The sequence below is a fragment of the Lissotriton vulgaris genome, chromosome 3_1, assembly GCF_964263255.1.
Source record: "Lissotriton vulgaris chromosome 3_1, aLisVul1.2, whole genome shotgun sequence".
NCBI lineage: Eukaryota > Metazoa > Chordata > Amphibia > Caudata > Salamandridae > Lissotriton > Lissotriton vulgaris.
Genome location: NC_141689.1, coordinates 911,318,040 through 911,340,324, shown reverse-complemented (window position 1 = coordinate 911,340,324; position 22,285 = coordinate 911,318,040). Strand labels below are relative to the sequence as shown.

At 42.1% G+C, this 22,285-nt stretch overlaps 1 protein-coding gene across 1 annotated transcript in view; it reads right to left on the bottom strand.

Moving 5' to 3' along the window:
• Positions 1-22,285, bottom strand: part of SMC5 (structural maintenance of chromosomes 5) — a 628,567-nt gene that overhangs the window by 271,944 nt on the left and 334,338 nt on the right. The window contains exon 16 of the mRNA XM_086961254.1: positions 17,595-17,718. Coding sequence (XP_086817380.1) covers positions 17,595-17,718 — 124 coding nt within the window. The remainder of the gene's footprint in view (positions 1-17,594; positions 17,719-22,285) is intronic.

Here is a 22,285-nt window from a genome sequence, read left to right as displayed (position 1 = left end):
TGATGAATATCGAGTATGATTCCGACTAGTGCTTGCCTACATGAGGGCAAAAGGAGCGTCTGAGGTTCCGTGACAATTGTAAGTGGTGTTTTCGACTCACACGAATATGGTCGAGTCTAGTATCTATGAACCGCAAATGACGAGTTTAGCAAGTGTGCGCAGTTTCGCTGTGCTAACTTAAACCGTTCGTTTGTTATGTGGGTTTGTCATCTGTACCCACGGGTTCCATCTTAGATACGGCATCCATTTTGTCTCTTGCCCTCAAGTAGCCAGCGAACGGACGCTGTCCGCTTCGCGACCCTGGGACTCCCAAGATATTTGCGGAAGACACATGTTCTTTGAAAGTGTCTTTATGACGAGGGGGATGCTACTGTAAGGCAGATGGCGCCGCTCGAGGCTCATCTTGCCGCACGGGCTTATTGTCTCAGCCGTGCATCTCATTAGGCACGTCCCTTTGATGCCTGTATCTCGTGCTTCTCGACACTCCCCTTTTACACCCTTTCCGATCTCCCCACTGTTTCCGTCTTCCTCTGCACCTGTCTTCGTTCCTGTTTCGATCTACTTTACTGCTGATTGGAATTTGCTAATGGTGGGAAGATGGGTTTTTACAGTTGGGAACCGCCAAATGTTTCCGCACTTATGTTCCGGATCTTGTGTGTTTCAAAGTGATCTAAGCGACCCCTCTGAGAGCGACTTGTGGGAACCAGGTTGTAAACTATTGTGTATCATGTTATCCTATGGGTAGAAACTGTATAAAAGGAGCGATCCACAAATACAATTTGAAGCAGTCTCCCCGAACTACACTCGATGTACTTCCTGTGACTTCTGTGTTCCCTGCAGTAAATAAACCTTGACTCTTTGACGCCGAAGGAAGTGTCCCGTGTCTCTGTGACTTGTACGCCGGAGCAGGTTACCCACGAAGGTTTCAGGTGTTGTGCCCTGGCACCGCTGGGTCCAAAGAACCCAGTCCTTCAACGTTTTGGGTCCAGAAGGTGGAGCCTCTCTTCCTCCTTTGAAGGATGCGGAGGCGGAAAGAAGGTGGGCAAGGTGATAGACTGCCCAATGTGAAAGGCCGTAACCACCTTGGGCAGGAAAGAAGGACGAGTTTTTAAAACAACTTTGTCCGGATGGACAAAAAGGAAAGGAGGCTTAGAAGATAGAGCCTGGAGCTCACTCACTCTTCTGGCAGAGGCGCTGGCAACCAGGAATGCAGTCTTAAGAGTGGGATGACGAAGAGGGCAATTGTGAATTGGCTCGAAAGGAGCGCACATCAGATAGGTTAGAACAAGGTTAAAGTCCCGCTGAGGCATCACGAAAGGAACAGGAGGAAACATGTGCGTGATGCCTTTCAAGAATCTATTTACAATAGGGGACTTGAAAAGAGAAGGCTGATCAGGAAGCCTCAAGAAGGCTGAAATGGCAGAGAGGTAGCCCTTAAGAGTGCCCAGAGCAGAGCCCTGCTGGGCAAGAGAAAGGAGAAAGAGGCGAACCTCAGAAAGGGGGGCAGCAAATGGATCCACAGCTTTTGCTGTGCACCATGCCACAAATTTGTTCCACCTGCAGGCGTATACCGATTTCGTAGAGGGACGCCTGGCTGCCAGAATCACATCACAGACTTCAGGAGGCAAGTCAAATGGCCTCAACTGCCACCGCTCAATCTGCACACATGGAGGTGGATGCTGGGCAGGTTATGGTGTTCTCAGCTGATTTGACTCCTGGAGTTTCTGCTGGCAACAATAAGATCACAGGATGCAGTAAAATCAGCAGGGACCATTTTAAGACCTTCTGAAGTACACAGTACAGAGCAGGAACTTGTTAGCAGCTCATGCTGTAAAGTCTTGTGAATCCGACAGCACACCACTTCCAAATCACTTTACCAGGAAAGGATTTACAATTGCTGCTCTTGATAGTTTTTATTTTGAAGACCGTTCTTCTTTGTGTGGAACCTCCAGCACACATAATACTGCCATGGTGCTTATTCAAGACTGTACAAATGAAGTAGCTGCTGGAAAACAAGCTGAGTCCGTTGTAGGTGTAAATAAACGAAGCTGCAAAGTTATAACCCAACTGCCTTGCCAAAGTGTGCAAAATCACTACAGGCCACCAACACGTCCCAGCCTACCATAAAGTTTCAAAGTGGCTGAGGACATGGATCTTCTACCTGAAGCTGCAGTCTGCAAAGCTGATTTAACTGAATTTATCATATCGCTTGTTTGGTGCAGACTGAAGGCTAAAGAAAGGTCAGTTTCTCTGGGGGCTGGAAGTCATGCTCTGATCTCCCAGAATACCATCCCACTGAAGAAGGTTGTGTATTTACCAGTAATAAAATCTCCAGTCACAAGCTAAGCCACAGTATACAGAGCTCAAAATATTTTCTAAAATGTGCACGCTCAGCTTGAAGACCAGACTATCCTGCCAATTTTAATAATAATAATAATAATAATACAGATTCTTGTAAAGCGCGAACCGCTACCTCACAAGGAGGTGTCCCGGCGCTGAAAAGAAACCACAGCAGCAGAGTGGAATGCAAGGTGAAGTTCTAAGCTTTCTGCAAAAAGAGCCAAGTCTTTAGGAGTTTCTTCAAATTAGCTTCTGACGTGGCAGATGGGATGGCAGAGGGGAGGGAGTTCCAGAGTTTCGCCATGCCTACAGAAAAAGACCTGCCCCCAAGTCTAGCCCTTCTAACTCGTGGTACAGCTAGTTGGAGCCGAGAGTTCGATCGCAGGTGTCTCTCTTGATGGTAACGGGGAAGTCGTAGTTTAAGATAATTGGGACATGTCCCTTTTTGTGCTCTAAACGCCAGGTTGAGCGCTTTGAATTTTATTCTGCTCGCCACTGGGAGCCAGTGCAGCTCGTGCTGATGCGGAGAGATATGATGTTTAAAAGGAATGTGTTTTATCAATCTCGCAGCCGCATTCTGCATGCTCTGCAGGCGTTGTACCAGATATTTCGGGAGGCCAAGATAAAGGCCGTTAGAATAATCCAGTCTGGATGTGACTGTCGCATGGACCACCATTTTTCTACAATCAATTGGTAGAAGGGAGAGAAATTTTCGGAGGTTTCGGAGTTTTTGGTGGCAACCAGAAGTGACTTGTTGTATGTGAGAGGAAAAGGAGAGCGTCTCGTCCCACCTTACACCCAGATTTTTTGCATTGGTTCCAGGGGTTGGTGCTGGGCCCATTTCAGAAGGCCACCATAGATCAGGGGAGGGGTGAGTACTTTTCCCAAAGAATAGTACCTCAGTTTTGCTTGCATTCAATTTTAATTTGTTAGTGTTCATCCAGCTGGCTACATCTCTAAGACATCCTTTTATTTTGCTAAAAGCTGCTTCTGACACCTCAGCGTAGGGGAAGACTAGTTGCGTATCATCAGCATACGAAATCGCCTTGACCCCCCATTTGGCAATTAAGGTGAAAAGTGGGGCCAGATAAACATTAAAAAGTAGCGGGCTAAGAGCAGACCCTTGCGGGACACCACACCACAGCCGTTTTGGTTTAGAGGAGAAGGCACCCAATGCCACTTTCTGAGAGCGGTTTGTAAGATAGGAGTGCATCCAGCTCAATGCCTTGTCCTCCAGACCTATGTCCTTCAACCTAAGCAGCATTCTACCATGATCCACAGTATCGAAGGCGGCAGATAGATCCAGGAGCACCAGCATGGCTGATGCTCCTGAATCTAGCGACCACCTGATCGACTCAGCAACCTCGATGAGGGCAGTCTCAGGGCTGAAGCCAGCCCTGAAACCTGACTGTGTTTCGTGTAGTATACCTTTTTTTTCGATAAAACTATTTTCTGCAATGAAGGTGTTTTCTGTATTGTAGTTGGCATTTTTATTAACAATCAAGTAGAATTTGAGGATCTTTATCCAATGATGGGCGTTTCCCACATGATAACAGATGTGTTGCAGTGTGCATGAGGTTCTTCCAGTGGATGAGGCATAGACAATGCACTTATTGAAGCTAAAATATTTGGAAGCAACACTGCCAGTCAGTATTGAGTGGAACTCATTATGTTAGTTTGTTACAAGGTATGCTCATAATATCTGAGGCTATAGAAACATTGCATTGAATGTTTTCTGGAACAAGAATGACAAATTAGGTTTTGCAAACCATCTCAGATGTGAACAAGGCAGAGGGTGCACTTGATTAAAAAGACATAAGGCAAAGCTAGGCAATATTCAATACACTCAATTCAAAATCAGAAAACTTGAAAACCAAGTTTGTAGAGTTTGTCTAAGAATGTGAAGAAAATTCAAAACTTTGCAAGTACTGGGTAAATGTTTTACACATGATAGCTCTAGTGAAACACTAGGTATTGCTGATCGTGAAGGTGATTGGGAGCTGCACGTGAAGATTGTGGAGTCACTGATTACTGTGTTTCATGAATTCAATTTCATGAACTACCAAAGATATGGGTCCTGGTATTTGGAAAGAGTGAAGAAGCTAGATGTGGAATAACCATACCTAAACAGAAAATGTATCAAAATACATTTTGTGGTGAAAAACAGAGAGGGAAGGTTCAATGCTGTGGCTCCAGATATGAAACTGGAACAGACGATCCAGAGATCACAGAAAAGCTCCAAGGAAATTGTTGGTCAGACACGTAAAAGTGAATATGTTTCTCAATGGCAGCTAGTTTACTGTGAAATCATTTCTATTTACAATGTTTTCAGCGAGATGACCAATGAAAATTAATGGACAATCGTGAAACTGTTCCTCACCACGAACTTGTGGGAAAGAGAGAGGAACATTTTGATAAAGATGTTGGCAGACTTCTCCATTTCATGCAGCAGCAAGGAAACCCCCTTTAAAATGACTCAGACTGTGGAACTACAGAACTTCATGACCAAATTTATTTATTTATTTATTTATGCAATTTGTTGAGCGCAACAAATACCCTAAGGTGTCTCGGCGCTGTTCAGATCAAGTGCGTGGAAATCAGGACTTACTGGTTTAAGAGCCAAGTTTTTAATTGTCTCCGGAAGATCATGAGAGAAGGGCAAATTTTATTTGGAGGGCGAGAGTGTTCCACAGCCTAGAGGCAGCGACCGTGAAGCGTCTATCCTCCCCAATTCACTTTTTTAGTGCTGGGAATTGGTAGCAGATTGGCAGAGGAAGGGCGCAACGCTCTTTTGGGCGTATCAACAGAGAAGGCTTGATTTAAATTTTGTGCGGCTCCTGACCGGAAGTCAGTGTAGTTGTCGAATGATCGGAGAGATAGACGAGAATTTTGGGGTGTGGGTTAGAATTCTGGCAGCAGAGTTTTGGATAAGTTGTAGCTTATTCAGAACTTGTGCTTGGGCGTTTAATAGTAAACCGTTACAGTAGTCAACCTTAGATAAAACCATGGTTGACATCAGGGTTTTGCCTGCTCTGGCTGGGAGAAACGGCAATAATTTCTTAATCATCCTCAGAGTGTAAAAAGATGCAGAGACTACCGCGTTGTCATGGCTTACAAATGACAGTTTATTATCAAATAGAACACCTAGGTTCCTGACTTTATTCACCGGTGTCGGGGGGAGGCCTAAGTCCGAGGGCCACCATGCTGGGGAGCAAGACGGGGTCAAGCTACCGAATTTCATGACCTCAGTCTTGTCTGAATTTAATATTAAACAATTGTGGATAACAATATAACAACACGTCTACTAGATGTTCTGGAACATGAATTGAATCTAAATGCAGAAAAGAAGCAGGAGATATTTGCATAGAAAGAGAAAAAGCTGTTTGACATTATCACTAAACTTACTTCCATTCTGTAATTGCAATAGTAAGTTCCGTCCGACCAGCTACTACAAAACCGGTTACAAAAAAACAACTTTCGCAAGCAAATCGAGAGATGGATGTAGGAAAATAAAGGGGTGACTATATTGAGGACATTCTGTTGCATGACCTTCCAACAAAAGCATTATTTTATGGAGATGCTGCAACAAAACCAGTTAAACACAAACACGGACAGGAGCTTGAAGAAAAACTTTCACCTGAAGAATTTCAATTTAAAAAGGTATCCTCATTTAAAAACTACTGTTGTGGAGGACTATATGTCACGTTTGCAAATGGTAAAGAGATCATCGATTCAAAACGTTGAAGGTCGTTCAGACTGCGTTACAGATATCAAAGTCAGTAAGCATCTTGCAAGTATTGCATTGTCTTTGTCAGTTATCTCAAACTATCTGTCAAAGATGTAAGAGAAGCAGACGAACGTCTACAAGTGGAACAATTGACTTTGCCAGCATCAAGAATTCAACACTTATACCTGTGCAACTTGATAAATTCTGGTCCTCAACATCAAACAAGATAAACTTGAGATGTTAACTCACCAAAACACTGCTGATGCTTCTGTGAAGACTGAATTTCCAATTATTGCAAGTGGAATGATTGTCAATGAGAAGTTAGTGCCTGCAGAGATTTAGTCAAATGATACAGGCCATATTGTTTAAGAACTTAACAACAAATTGGATTAAGCTGACTGTTGTATTGTGGCACGTGTGAGTGGGCTGTCCAAAATGGTTCCAACCTAGTCATTGTACTGTCAAATGACACAGATGTTAATAATGTGCTACTTAGATTTGTTGCAATGTTCATAAATCAAGGATTGTCAGAGTTATTGTCATGTTATGACATAGGCAAGGAAAGACACTTAATCCCGCTACACATTCTGTATAAGAAACTTGACCCAGAGATGCACAGTGTTCTTATCAACGCACATATTCTTACGGGTGATGACACTATGAGCAAAATTGGAACAAACCATGAAGCTTTAACTGCTGAATCTGTGAAGTTTCTAAAAGGATTTGCTGAGACAGAAGAAGAATGTGACTTTAAAGACGTAGAAAAATACTTTCGATGTGTGTGGAAAACCAGTAATGACTGTTACACATTTTACAATATTGGGTACAGGGAGTTCAAAAAATCAGTCCAGCTAAATGATCTTCCACTGACATCATATTCTCAGCGCAGACACATTAAAAGAGCGCTCTACTTGATCATAAGATGTATAAATGTTTTGGATCATGCATATGTAGAGAAAGGTCTGTGTGAATTTGGTTGGGAAGATATTGATAAGGAGCTAAAACTTATTAAATTTCTAAAGCCTCTACCCAAAGAACTTACAAGTACTTGCAAAACCTGTGCTACAAAAAGATGTCCCTGTCGATACGCTCTTCTCAAATGTTCAACATTCTGCAAATGTACCACAAGAGATTGCAGAAATAAATAAAGTGAACTATGAAAACGTGTCTAAAACAGGAGTGATACATTTTCTTTTTTCATATTCAGATCATAAACATTGTTTGGTGGATATATAAAAGGATTAAAAACCAGTATTATTTGTTTAATTTCTATATACCTATGTTTTGAGACCAAAATAGAGCATATAGGTCTCCTGGTTCCTGAAATATTACATCATCGCTGCAACACGTCTGCCAATTTTTAAAATCATGTGGAGAAAAATTCCGCCTGGATCAGAAATTACTACCCAAATTAAATTACTTCTCTAATGATCCAAAACACAAATCAAAAATGAAAATCTCTGGACAACAATTTTTTATGGAGGTAAATCAAGGGGCCGGGATAATGCCTGTTGTGCCAGAATAAACACTATGTCAGAGAAAAGCAAATGTAAGCAAGTAAAAGATCATGGACATTAAGTGCCAAGTAAGACGAAGCATCTGCTTCAGGTAATAGATAACCATTGTCCGCTATTGGTTAAACAAATGCTTAGCTTTAATCTAAATGGTATATGTTCCATAATAAAGCAAATTTGTGGGTGGTAAAAGATGTGCTTGAGGACATGAAGGATTACCTTGGCTGTTGGTGATCAAGGGAAACAGCAGAGAATTACAAAGTAAACGTTAAGGGAATTCTACAGTTAGTCAACTTTTGGGTCACAATTCACTATTATTAGTTAGGATACATTTGCAGATTTGTTTGAGAACAATATTGAATTAAAATAACCAGACAGTTAATGGAATATTTTATCTGGTCATAGATAAATTACTTCATTTGTAATGCAGAAAACAGCAAGTTTTATGTTAGAATCAATGGCTAAGCTAAAGTAAGGGAAGGGTAGAACAAATGGCAGATTTTGATAAGGCAATTGCACAAATATATTAGTTCTGTAGTCACAAGCAGGTTGTTTTTTCTCTTTGTTTGCTGGAGTTTATTCGCAGATTATAAGGAATTTTGCTTATGCCAAGAGGAACATGAGGAAAGTTCATTCAATGGATGACCCTTTAATAAACTGAAAAGCATGTCTACATTGCCCTGATTAGATTGTCCAGAAAGTAGCATGATTGATGCATTGTGAATGGAAATGCAAATGATGTTGGGACAGTGAAGATTCAGAGGAAGAAAGGTAAAGAACAAAACTTTTGCCTTGCCTCACAACTGCTGAAGGGTGCAGAGACACTTTAATTTATGTATAAGGAAGCCCTTGCGGTTGTTTTTACTGAACCAGATTCCTTATATTCGGTATCTGAATTTTACTATCAAAGCATCCCATGAGGTATTTCAGGAAAAGAGTGAGGGAGTAACAATACTTGTAAGGTACTTTTCGCTGAAAGGAATTTTAGTGTTTAAAGTGCACAAGACAACATTGACATGCAAACAACCAAAAGAACAGATGGGTCTTGAGGACCATGCATAAAGCACTTTCACTGATGGTCTGTTGAAGAGTAACAGATATGTCATTCCACAGCTGTATGGTCAGGACAGAAAAGGCCATACCTCCAGCCTGAACTTTCATAAAAGAAGTGGTGGTTAAACATGCCTCGAACTTTTTGCTCAGCTTCCAACACATGACCATACTTTCACAGCTTAAAGAAAAGTCTAGCTGCCATGTTCTGTAGAATCTGCAGTTTCTGCCTGAGAAAGTCCACAGGCAGCATATGTTAGTGTGCTGTAACATGGAGAGCATCACTGTTCCTACACTGTGGCTCACAAGTGGTGTTGTATCAACACTTGATTTCCCTCCAGTGAAATTGGAGCAAACTACCTTTACGAAACAGAGGTGAGAGATGAAGGATTCTTCTTTTTCTCTCTTTTACTAGAGTATGTGATAGTGAATCTGCTTGTTCAGGTTTTCTTTTAAGAGTTATGTATGAGTTTGTATAGTGCTTAATGTCGCGCTATCTATGGTCTCTCTTTCTTTCAGCTAAGTCTATCAATTAAGTAGAAGAAATATCAAATGGAATAGGGTCAATCCAGAGGGGTTTCTCTGCAAGCTGATCAATAAAAACCGATTATCTGTTGAGTATACCACAGACTTAGATATTAAACTGATCTTCGCTGAACTATCAGACTAAGTAAAATCTGAATTAACAAGGCCAGGATATAGAAGGCTTTAAAACCAGGGGGATTGTTAGACCATAACTGCACAGTAGCTCATGCTGCTCTTTGGGTGGCTATGAAAAGAGTGAAGAGATGATAGTCAGAGATCGCATTATGCAGAAAGAAGTATAAAAAACACTTACAATGAGGAAACAAAAGAGATAAAAGAGGAGGCTTTGGCAGTGTTGGTCACTGCTAGCAATGAAAAATACAGAACTAGATTTTGGCAAGTTATAAACCATGAATATGTCAGAGTCGAGAAGGCCCACACCCTGGAAGTGGCTATTACTATGCAGGAAATTGGTAGGTAATTTTCCACAATCTACTCAAAAGTCACGGGGGAGGAGGGGCGCCTATATGGCTTTAACCAGAATATGAAGTTGTTGACCTAGAAAACTGGAGAAGTCCCTGTATTTGTGCCCACATTACAGAAAGTGTATATGGCTACAAATAAGCGCCCAAATGCAAATCCTCCTGGGCCTGGCAGGATTTAGCCGATATATTCAAGGTAAATATCAATCAATGGGGTCCGTTGTTGACTAACGTGTTAAGGGCTACCATTAAAACTGGGAAATTGCCCATCTGGTCGGGGTTGGTGATATTCATTTCCAAAAAAGGAAATTGGGATGTTCGGACTTGTTATCGACCAACCTTCCACCTTGAGGTGTCCTTGGTGCATGGACATGCTACAGGTAGGCCATCATCTGATCCCCAGGCTTTATGTGAATCATGTGGTTTTAATGGCCTGTACCCCAATTGTCCTTCAATCATTACTGGGTAGCTTTCAATCATTCACAGCAGGTTTAGACCTCAAGGTCAATCTTTTTAAGCCATTTACCATGGACTTGTGACTCTAATAGAGCTCCCCCACCCTCTTCTATGTTAAAGATACACCATTAGTAGAGATTAAGACTTGATTTTATCTGGGTGTCTTCTTTGAGTCATAGGGATCTTAGAAACAGTAGATACTGTCTACAAATTACCAATTTGTGAAAGCATGCCATGCCCCCTTTGCATTTTTTTCTAGGATAGTCATGAAGCCCATGAGGCGATTATGTATATTATCAAGTCAAATATATATCTGTGGCAACCTATAGCAAAGGCATTTGGGGACACCTGACTGTAAGAAGGATACAACAGTCTGAGACCATGTGTCTAAAGAGATAACTCACAGTTCCCTCAAGCTGTCTGTCCTTGCTGTGCCATTTTGAAATGGCAGTGAAGTTTGTTAAAGATCTTAAGGTACAATCTATTTTACTATGGCACAGGGTATGGATAAAGGCTGAGGCACAACTAAACATAATGATAATTCAGGACTGTTACGTTTCGACCAGGCAGGTTGCATACCCTGGTTAAGATATATTAAACATTTCTGTGATAAATTAGAATGTTCTCATTATTTTGAGGATCCTAGCAGGTTGGAAAGGATGGGAAGGAGGGAAATTAATGACATTGTACCTTCAGCATTTGGATGAGGAAAGATCCTCTGCCATCAGATAAAAGATAAGCTATAGATCACATTCTACACTCTTAGCTGATGAGGGAATGCAATCTTTTTTGGTTTGTATCAATGATAGATATCTGAAATATTTTTTAATACGATTAAAGTAAAAATTATTACCGCCTCCAACTCATCTAGAGAAATCTTTCGGATAGCTAAATTCCTGATTGATACCCCTCCGACTCCCATTGACCCTAGCAAAGTCCAGACCCGCTGTGATAGTCAAGCTGAATATTTTCACAGTAAAATACAGAAAATTGCCTCTGTTTTTAACCCACCCAATCTGTTCCAGAATACAGGAACCACTTTACTAAACACCATGACTCCAAAATTAGATGAGTTTCCATTGCTGGATGAGAACTCACTTGAGGCCCTCATGCAGAAAATTAAATCTGGATCTCCTACGGACCCTGCCCCCCCCCCCCCTGCCAGCTAGTAAAAATCGAGGACACCATCAAACCTGTCATTCTTAATATTTTGAACGCCTCTATTACCACAGGCTCAGTGCCCACTGCCTGGAAATGTGCCCAAGTTAAGGCTCTACTGAAAAAGCCTACCTTGGACCCGGAGAACATGGCCAACTATCGACCTAGTTCTCTCCTTCCGTGGGTCAGCAAACTTTTAGAAAAACACATTAACACGTCCATTACCCAATTCTTAGAAAATCATCATCTACTTCATGATTCCCAAGCTGGATTCCGTCCCAAATTGGGAACTGAGGCGGCTCTTTTGGCGGTAACTGAGCTGGCCAGGAAACAAATGGATCAGGGCGGCACTACAGCAATCATGCTGCTCGACCTTAGTGCCGCCTTCGACACTGTCAACACCAGCATTCTCCTTCACCGCCTCCATCAAATGGGAATTTCTGGGAAGGCCATGCACTGGCTTCAGTCTTTTTTGGAGAATCGCTCCTTTGAGGTTGTTGAGGGCACCACCCATTCAAAAATTTGGCCCCTGGACCAAGGTGTGCCCCAGGGCTCGGCTTTGAGCCCTACCCTTTTTAATATTTATATGCAGCCTCTTGCTGATATAGTGCACTCGTTCGGCCTTGACATAGTGACTTACGCCGATGATACACAATTAGTTGTATCTATGAACCAGTCTGACTCTTCCCCTTCGAATCTAAGTAATTGTTTGGTAGCGGTCGCTCAGTGGATGGCTACCTCGCATTTAAAACTAAATGGCGAGAAAACGGCGCTCATGATGCTAGGCAACTCAACCATCCCCAGTCCTATGTCGGACTGGCCCCCGTGTATGGGCCCTCCGCCCCAACCAAAGTCCCATATAAAGAGTCTAGGCATCTGGCTGGACACTAACCTTAGCTTTCTGCAACAAGCTACTACTCTGTCCGCCACTTGTTTTGGGCTCATGCGTATGCTGAGAAAGGTGCTACCACTTCTCCCCTTCGAAGCCCGTAGAATAATGGTGCAAGCCATTATTTTGTCCCGTTTGGATTATGGGAACTCCCTATACTTAGGGGCTCCCACCTCTACAATAAGGAAGTTGCAGGTGACACAAAATGCTGCAGCCCGCCTTTTATTAGGCCTCAACAAACGGGAATCAGGCACAATGGCCCTGAGGAAACTGCACTGGCTTCCCATTAAGGCCAGAGTGTTGTTCAAATCCTTTTGTATCATGCATAAAGCCATGTGGAAGACTGCCCCTACCATGATCTGCTCCCTAGCAAACCCCTACCTTCCTCAGAGATCGCTGCGATCTAGTACTGCTTTTCTGGCCACTGTCAACAAGATCAGACGCACCAGATGGGGCGGGCGTTCCTTCTCTTGGAATGCCGCAAAGGCATGGAACTCTCTGCCCACTCCCCTTCGGAGTGAACCCAGCCTTCTAAAATTTCGTAAGGATTTGAAAACTTATCTGTTCATTTAACTTTCTTTCCTTTACAATAGTCTGACTATACACAGCGCTACGAGGCCTCCAGGTTGTTTGCGCTTTACAAAACCCAATTAATAATAATAATAATAATTAAGAGTAAATATGGTGTATTGCATTGTCTCTTTCCCAAATTGAAATGAATGGTGGATAGAGTTAGAGAAATGCCCTTGCAGTAATATCTTCCCAAGGAATGCTCCATGTTATGTTTTTCTGATTGATTGTTTGATTTCTGTCATTATTGTAATGTGCCCAGATGTGCATTCACAAAGTTATTGATAAAGAAATATAAGAGAAGACTCCGTAGGACAGCACTGGTGTTTTTGCAAAACCTAGAAACAGAGGAAGTCTGTGTTCATGTAGTGTTATATCTTAGACAAGCTATTAATAGTAGAAAGAAACTGGACGGTTAGTTTTATTTTGTTTCATATGTGCACTCTGGCTTTGCAATGTCATTAATTTTAAGTAGTGTCGTACATTTATCAAGTTATCTATATCACAAAGAAAATGGATGGTTAGCTTGAATTCGTTTTATAAGTGCACTCTGGTTTTATGGTGTACTAAATGTAAGTATGCAGTAAAAGTTCTTCTTTTGATGCAATGAACTAAAGTATTAATGCACATTTATGATTATAAAGTTGTAAAATCGAAATAAAGTTTTTATTGACCGATTGACTTAAGTAGAACAAATGGGTTGCTTGTTAACCATTTTGAAATATGAAAGGGAAAAGGGACTACCAAGCCATTGCTTGGGGCACCGAGGGCAAAGTGTTTTGAAAAACTTGTCAAAAATAGGTAAAAGTAAAAAAAAAATATATATATATTTTTTTTTTTACTTGATCACATTTTCATCACGTGACACCACAAAAAAGGTGAGATTTTATTTCTAGATGAGTCACCAAATGGACCTCAACCCACACATGCATCAAACTCCCGTTTTGCGTTTCCAAATTTGCGAATTTTACCGATTCGCAAATATGGATTCCCAAAACGGGATGCATCAAAAAAAGTGCATAATATTTCCGAATCGGTAAAAATCACAATTTTTACCGAATCGCAAATATTATGCGAGTTCAAAATTGCGAATTCGCTATTCCCATTGATTCCTATGGGCCAAAAGGCCCATAGGAATCAATGGAAATTGCGAATTCGCAATTTTGAACTCGCATAATGTTGATGCATTCCATGGGTGCAGGGGGGGGGTCCAAAGGACCCCCCCGTGCACCCCTGAAATGTTTGTTTAAATGGATGTTTCACACACACACATGTCCTAAGGACATGTGTGTCTGTAACATGACATTGTTTAAAATGTATATTTGAACATTTTAAACATTTTTCGCAATTTACCACGAGGTTCAACCTCGTGGTAAATTGCACTTGCAATCTTCAAAATCGCAATTTTATAAAAAATGATGCATTGCATTTAAGGAATCGCAAATTTGCGATTCCTTAAATGCAATCGCATTCTGGAAAGTCGCAAAATTAGCTTTTTCCATTACAAAATAATGATGCATCTGAAAAAGCATTTTTGGAATCGCAAACGGCCGATTTTAAGGAATCGCACCGTTTGCGACTCAAAAAATGCTTAATGCATGTGGGGGCAAGAGTGTTAGCTTACATTTGCATTGTGTAATCTGGAAAGTATGTGTGCTTTCACAACCATGGCTTGCAGATGTTTAAGTATGAATGGAAGGATCTTCTTAAGAACACTAATCAGAGGGAATCAGTTGATTTTGACTGTGTTCATCTGATCCCCGACATGGAATTCCTTGTCAAATCGTAATCTAAGCTGTTTAACTTGGTTGCAGTGCAAGGTGGCAAGCTCATCTAAAGGGGTTACTCCACAGGCTGTCTAAACCAAAGATCAGGACCTCAGCTTTGCAGGCACTGCCCTTCAGTAGGATAGTATTCATTCTGGAATAGATAGACCTAAGGCAAAACAAAGTCATCCGTATAAGTCATGGACTCTACACCAAAGATCGTATGATATAAGTCAGTGTGCATGTGGACACTAAATAAAACTAGGCAACAGCCCTGTGGAATATTAGCTGAAAAAAAGTTCTATCACAGAGTCCTTGAGAGGTAGGGTCCAATATGGTAGCATGACAGGGGTTCACAAGAACTCTAACCAGTCTAAATCGTACCCATGGAGAGTTGGTGACCTGATCGATATTCACACAAAAGGCCATTTTTGCATGGAAGAGGTACGCTGTTTGATGTTCAAGCTGAGATCAAGCTTCTAAAGAGTAGTGGCAAGACACTTTCACACTGCCATGCAAATGTAAACCAAAAAAAAAAAATAAAGATACTTCTGAAGCATAAGAAACAAGGCCGAGTGACATGCACCTAAGGATCGTTTGGCAAGGCATGGTAAAAGGAGGACCAAAGAGGCCACACTGCAAACAAAATAGGCATACAGAGGCAAAGGCAAAAGAAAAAGGGCAAGGCAGACATAGCAGAGCAATTCTAAGTTGAATGCAAAGTAGGCATGCCAAATCATGTTTAAAAATTAAAGACATCTCAAAGAGGATGTAAAAACACACAAGATGTGTAAAGAAGTATGCTAAGCCATATAAAAAAAATGTTGCAGCACAAGCAAACAGAAGGCATGCTCTCTTCAATACAAGTTAATACTAATGTAGCTCAAGTATTTGTAAATCATTATTGGTCACTTTATGTTTTGAGTTTCCATTTCCCTACGATTTGGCTTTGAACTGAGGGACAAAGCAACTGTTGGTACTGATTCAGTGTTAAACCCATATTACTGTATCATCTAACTCTCCTTTCATTAGATTGGCGGAGTTAAACATTAAACAGTCGCTACACACACATAGGTTTAGGCGCATCAAAGATCTGCACTGAAAGTTAATGGTAATCTGAATGTTATTTCAAATTATAGAAGACAGATGGATGCATAAGAAAAGCTGTAAAGTTGTCTTTGATACATAATTGTCCACGCACACATATAAGTTGAAGAGGCTATGCATATCATGTCTATTCTTTGTGCATGTAGACACATACTGGAGAGGCTCTCCCATACTTACTTTTTACAATCGTAAATTAAAGAGGCTATAGCATGTTTAAATAGACTTTAACACCTTTACTCCACCTCATAACTCAGATTAAGTAAGCTACAACACCTCCATGCAAGCACACATATAGCAAAGATACTATAACACGTTTACTTCACCTCATAACCCAAATTAAGTAAGCTATAACACCCCATTCAAGCACACATAATAAAGATAATATAACACGTTTACCTCTGCGCACACACTGAAGAGGCTATTCCTTGTTTAGTCCTGCTGCGTGAACCCATACACGGCAGCGGCTACTGCATGTTTGCTCCTCACGAACACACATTAAAGCAGCTATACGATATTTATATGTGCATGAATAATTATACCGAGGAGGCTATAAAATGTTTACTCCACCCCATAACCCACATTAATGCAGCAATAGGATGCTTACTTGTGCATGAATAAATATACAGAGGGGGTTATAACACATTTACTCCATCCCAAAACTCGCATTAAAAATGCTACAGGATGTTCCCTTGTGCATGAATAAATATTCTAAGGAGATTATAACACGTTTACCCGATCCCACAGCCCGCATTAAAGAGCCTGTAGGATATTTACTTGTGCATGAATAAATATTCTAAGGAGACTAACACATGTACTCCATCCAACAGCCGCATCAAAGGGGCTATAAGATGTTTACTTGTGCATGAATAAATATTCCAAAGGTGCTATAACACGTCTACTCCATCCCACAGCCCACATCTAAGAGGCTATAAGAGGTTTCCTTGTGCATGAATAAATATTCTCAGGGGGGATATAACACGTTTACTCCACCTCACAGTCCACATTAAAGCGGCTATAAGAGGTTTACTTGTGCATGAATAAATATACAGATGAAGCTATAACACGTTATAACCCCACAGCCCAAATCAAAGCGGCTATAAAATGTTTACTTCTGCATGAATAAATATGCAGAGGCTATAACACGTTTACTCCACCCCACAACCCACATTAAAGCACCTATAAGAGGTTTACTTGTGCATGAATAAATCTTCTCAAACCAAACAACAGACTAACAGTCCACCACTCAAATTACTTTCATATTTCACTGTACTAATTCACCACTAATCCTTATGGGTGCTAGAGGAGCGTGCTACTCACCGAAAACGCACTTCAACAACTCAACATGGTGGCAAGCACTATATAAATACAAAGCTTTTCCCTCTTATATTCATCCACTATCCTTCTCGATCCAAATAACTAACTAACATATTCACAACTCAAATTACTTTCATATTTCTACAATACTAATTCACCACTAATCCTTTATAGGTTCCAGAGTAGTGGGCTACTCACCCAAAAAGCACTTAAACGCCTCGACACGGGTAGTATGCGCTATCTAAATCCAATTACAATACAATTACAATAACGCTACCTCACATTCTACCAAAGCAAGCAAACAGATTGCAATATTTTTTTTAAGTGCTACTATCAGGCATTTAGCTTTGTGGCTTTATTATTTCAAAATCTACAGGCCTGGCACTATCAGGCATTTAGCTTTGTGGCATTATTATTTCAAAATCTACAGGCCTGGCAATTTATTTTATTATATCAATAGCTTCAATTGCAATCATCGAAGAAAAGAACAATCCAGGGCCTCTTCCAGCGTCTTTAAATTGTCCACCTAACAAAGGGGAAAATTCCTATCTTGGCTTTCCTGGTAACGGAACCTCACTTTCACCTGTTTTCTTACTTCACCATCCATCTTTAGACAAAGAAAAATAGTTCCTCACTGTTGAAACAGTAAATAAAGAAATCGTAATTAGAACAATGCAATTATTATATGAGGTGTACCTTTATGAGCTGCATGAGTTCAACAGCCAGCTTTGCCTTTTGAATGTTAATTGCTTTTATCTTGGTATTTGCACGCTGCTCTTCTAATTCCAGGTCTATGTCTTCCTGCTCCATCTGTTTTAAGCTAAGGGTAAACAAAGAACAACATTTGTACTTTAATGTAGTGTCTGATCTTTTCCATTTTAAAATATGGGAATGGGCAGTGCATGCAAATGTTGTAACCAGTGACCACTCTGAGTTATAGATGAAGTAGGTAACACTTTAAGTACTTTAAAAGTCGTTCACAGTGTAATGATGACTGGGCTGTTTCTAGCTAACCACATTTTTTAATATTCTATTTTGATTAGTCAACTATAACCACATGCTCAAAGTCAAATTCAACTATTTTAATGCACGCTTCAGAAATTAAAAAGATGCCCTTTCACCATCATTAATCTTGGTGCTTGCCGCGGATGTTTACGTTTTCTAGTTCGGTCGCTTTTGAAAACCAACAAATGCTTGGAATACCAAACTCTTTAAATATTTTTTTTTCTCCATGTCTACATTTCCCAGCAGTGCATGCTTGGCACAACTGTCCCGATTAAATCCAACAACCTCAGATGGGGATTTTACCACCTCAACCCAAAAAGGCCAGTGTGCAGTGCAAAGGAAGTCCGATCTCTATTTTGCTTTCGATACAGCTTGAGAAAAGTCTAAACCCCATTTTCTACATCCTCTAAGCATAAACATTGCATGGATGGCATCCTCCTCGTGGCCAGTGCAGGCTTCTCTCCACATCAGCACCTCCCACTTTCCCATGATAATGATCTCCCTGGCGTCTATTCCACTAGCCGTAGACTCCTCACCTCTTTCTTGAGCTCTCAAAAATTCTGTGGCTCCAAGACCTTGACAATGGTGGTGGGAGACTTGGCGGTTTACTGCAGGAGTAGGAGCTGGTTTGCTCTAGGCAAACAAAATCCAGTCCATCTGGGCGTCAGTGAATGTGAGCAAGGTCTTCACTGCAGAGGGTGGCAAAACAGGATTCCTGGGAAGACATTTTCCTCATTTTTCTCCAGAGGTAATTCAAGGACCTCCAATGCCTTACACAGGACAGCTGTGAATGAGGCCACTTCCTCTGGGAGGGATCACGAAGGACACTCCCTAGTCCACTTAATCAAAAGTGTCCAAGCCACTAGCATTCTGAAGGCTACAGACGCCACCATCTATGCCCAGTGGGGGAAGAAAACTGCCTGACTCATTGAGTCATCATCTTCTAGAAAAACTATTTGGGGCATCTGAACAGAAAGAATGCCAAATCCTTTGAGGGAAGGAGGTCGATACGGAGCAAGTAGGGGCTACTGAGCTTCGACCGGGGGTTGAGGTCGTCTTTCTGTGATGTCCAGCAATGCATTCTATTATGGCTCTGTAAACAGGCCCAGGTATGAGCACTCCGGCAATTAACTTTGTGGTAGTGATGGCGATCAGTAGCAGGTCCCCCAGGGAAGTAGCGTGGAGGTGCTCAAGCTCAGTACTCAACACACATTAGAATAGTAAATGACTGTTCAACTCAGTGTCTGACTTCCAAGAAGAAACTTAAATAATAAACATTACACAAAGCAAAATGTACATAATGACATTTAGTCTCCCGAGACTAGAGTAGGACGGCGCCCCTGGTTGCTACTGTCCCTGGCGGTTCCTTCTTTAGGTCTGGTTCTAGCACAATTAACCTTGGGTACAGATTAGCCCTGTACGTTTATGTTAGCTCTCAGTTTTCTAACACTCTGTTAATTCGTTCTTACCAACAAATATCTTTCAGTCCATGAATGGGCTGGTGCTAGTCAGAGAGTGGCCTGATGGTTCCTCGTCTTCTCTGGGGCCAAGTGCAAGCCAGCAGCTCCTCTCTGCCCCCTTGCCAGTATCATCTGGGTGAGGAGACTGTGAACGGGGATGGCTGTTCAGAGGAAAGCTGGATCTTCTCACAGCAGGTCGGCGAGTGCTTGCTGCAGCCACGCTCAGGTTAAGAACAGAGCAGCCATACATCGCCTGGTTACGGCAAATCAGACCTCAACACAGGCCTGGCTGATAGGATGGTGGCACATGGCTTCAGGTATGCAAAGATCTCAGAATGCAAAGTATCTCTGTGTCATGCTGGAAATGGGTGCAGGTGCAGTGGGGCTTCAGGCCACGCATCAGTTTCACAATTCGGGCACTGTGACTCAAGTCACACTGTAGCTTCACAGATAGGGGTCAGTGGCTCAGGTCACCCTGCGGGTTCATGATTCTCAACAGGAACCGCACTGGAGAGTTGTGGGCCTCCAAACACCAGGGCACATAGACCTTCCCCACAGTACACCAGTTCTGCAGACCTGCCATACAGTTATCACACTGTACCTTGCTCTTCCTGGACAGTCACTCCTCCATCAGGGTTGACAGTCTCCACTCCTCCCTCAGAAAGCATGCTGACTTCTAGGTGTTTCAGGAACAGGTAGTAAGCTTTTGCAACATGGGGTGGACACAGGTGATGTCGCCACTCCTCTGGCAAGTTCGCTTTCAGGCAGACACCAGATCTGGTTACATAGCAGTGCCCAGTTTACTCTGTGGAGCAGGACCACCTGAGCACTCCGCTCTTTTCCCTGTACTAAGAAAAATATAGTAATAGCTCACTTTCTTGGCCTGGCTTTGCTGCTGTCACAAGCCACACATCGCAGGAGGGCGTATCTTTCCTCTTCTGCACTTGCATTGCAACGGCCACTACCAATAGTGCTGCCCTGAGAATTGAAGAGGACAGAGGCCTTCGGAAAAAAAACATATCTAGGGCATGGAACATCTTGTTGCTCAGCTTCCAGGTGCTGACTAAAGACGATGCAGAAAATTATCATGAACCGTTATGTTTTCATCATTATGGTCATCGTCATATTCACAAAGTCAACAGTCTCAGGGGAATATACATTTATATGCAATGGAAACACTACCAAACCCTATCAACAATCCTAAAAGTTTAAAACAAGATTTCCCTATTTTAAACAGCAATGACAGAATTAATCCTTCTGTGTTTTACTATTTACAGAAACCTGAGAGGTTAAAAAGTTCTTGATTCCTAACTGCAGGTTTATTTATTTATCACAATTTATCAAAATACTTTCAAAACGAGGTTAAGAATATTGAAAAGAAGAGATAAATAAAAAAAAAGTGTTAAAGGACTAGTCTGTGACATAATTTGAGTAATGAGATAAAGGAGTACACAAGAATGATAACCAGAAGGCTGAAGTAGCAAAGCAGAAAGATTTTCAAAAACCTTGGGATAGCAGTAATGGTCAAAGACAGATGGTAAAACAAGCTGAAGGAAAGTGAGACTGCGGACATGCTTTATTGTTCTTCAGCAACAGATGAACAAGTTACTTTCCTTTGGTAACACCTTATCTGGTAGAGACTATCTCGTCGCAGATGCCTTACCTGAGAATTATCTCCGAGTGCCGGACTGGCTCCGTAAATTTTTCTTGAGCAATACCACCTGTGCACCAGCAGGTGCCATCGATTGGCTCAGCATGGCTTTGTCGGCGTCAGAAATGACGTGCACGGTGCCTATATAGGCGACACCCCAGTGTACGGACGTCAGTTACTTTTCACAACTTTCCAAGCCAAAAGTGCAGAGCCACGATATACACTGACACCTGATTTGAAATACTAGGGCCCTGAAAGGGGAAAGCCCTGTCCCTGGAAATCTGCTTGCAGAGCAGCTCTGTGTAGAATCCGCGGCTAGATATCATCTCTAACAGAGGGCGCACGTCCCGAGTGGAACCCGCGCCCTCTCCAGAACGAGGATCAGGCCTCAGTGACAAACTGCAGGACTAACCGGCGGGCGAGCAATGCCAGTGGAGCCTCGTGAAGGACGATGCTGCAGCCGGAATCCGCAGCTTCTGGACCCTTCCGATGTAGGGGACGGACGCTGTGACAAGACCAATCTGGACAAGCGGGCGATAGAAATTTTTATCCGGCGCTCTGGCCGGCACTTCAACTTGAGATGCTGACAAGCGTCGCAGTCCGTAGAATCATGGTGCTTGCCCAGCACCACATACAAATAGAGTGAGGGTCCGTCGCCGACATCTGACGCATACAAGAAGCACACACCTTGAAACCCAAAGGCATTGCACACTGTTCCCAACGCAATGGCGTTAAAAGAGGCCTGAAAACAGGTCAAGGGAACTCACTCCGGATCCGTGTTGCACGCGGAAAAGAAGGAAAACTGACATCAGCGCTCCGGGGTGGGAGTTATGTGACCTCGCTGACGCCACGTCCACGGACGTCGTCACGCAGTGCCACCCCCCGGCGCGCAGAGATGCTGTGGCAACAATTTTTCGGGATCCAATCTCAAGCCTGGGGATAATTATATGTTAAGGGATCTGTTACTAGTAGTCTCTATCAGATAGACCATTACCAAAGGTAAGTAACTTATTCTTCTGATAGAGACTTTTAGTCATAGATTCCTCACCTTCTAAATACATACGAAAGCATTACCTATTCGAAGATCGGTCTGTGAATTGGTTCAATTATAAAAGTCCTGTGGGATAGAGTGGGTGAAATGACCTTCTCTGCGAACCTGGCTGTGAAGACAGAAATGCTTTGTCAATGCATAGAAAGATGCCCATGTAGCTGCCAGACAAATGTACACTAATGGAACTCCACATGCCAATGCAGTGGTAACACCCTTGGAA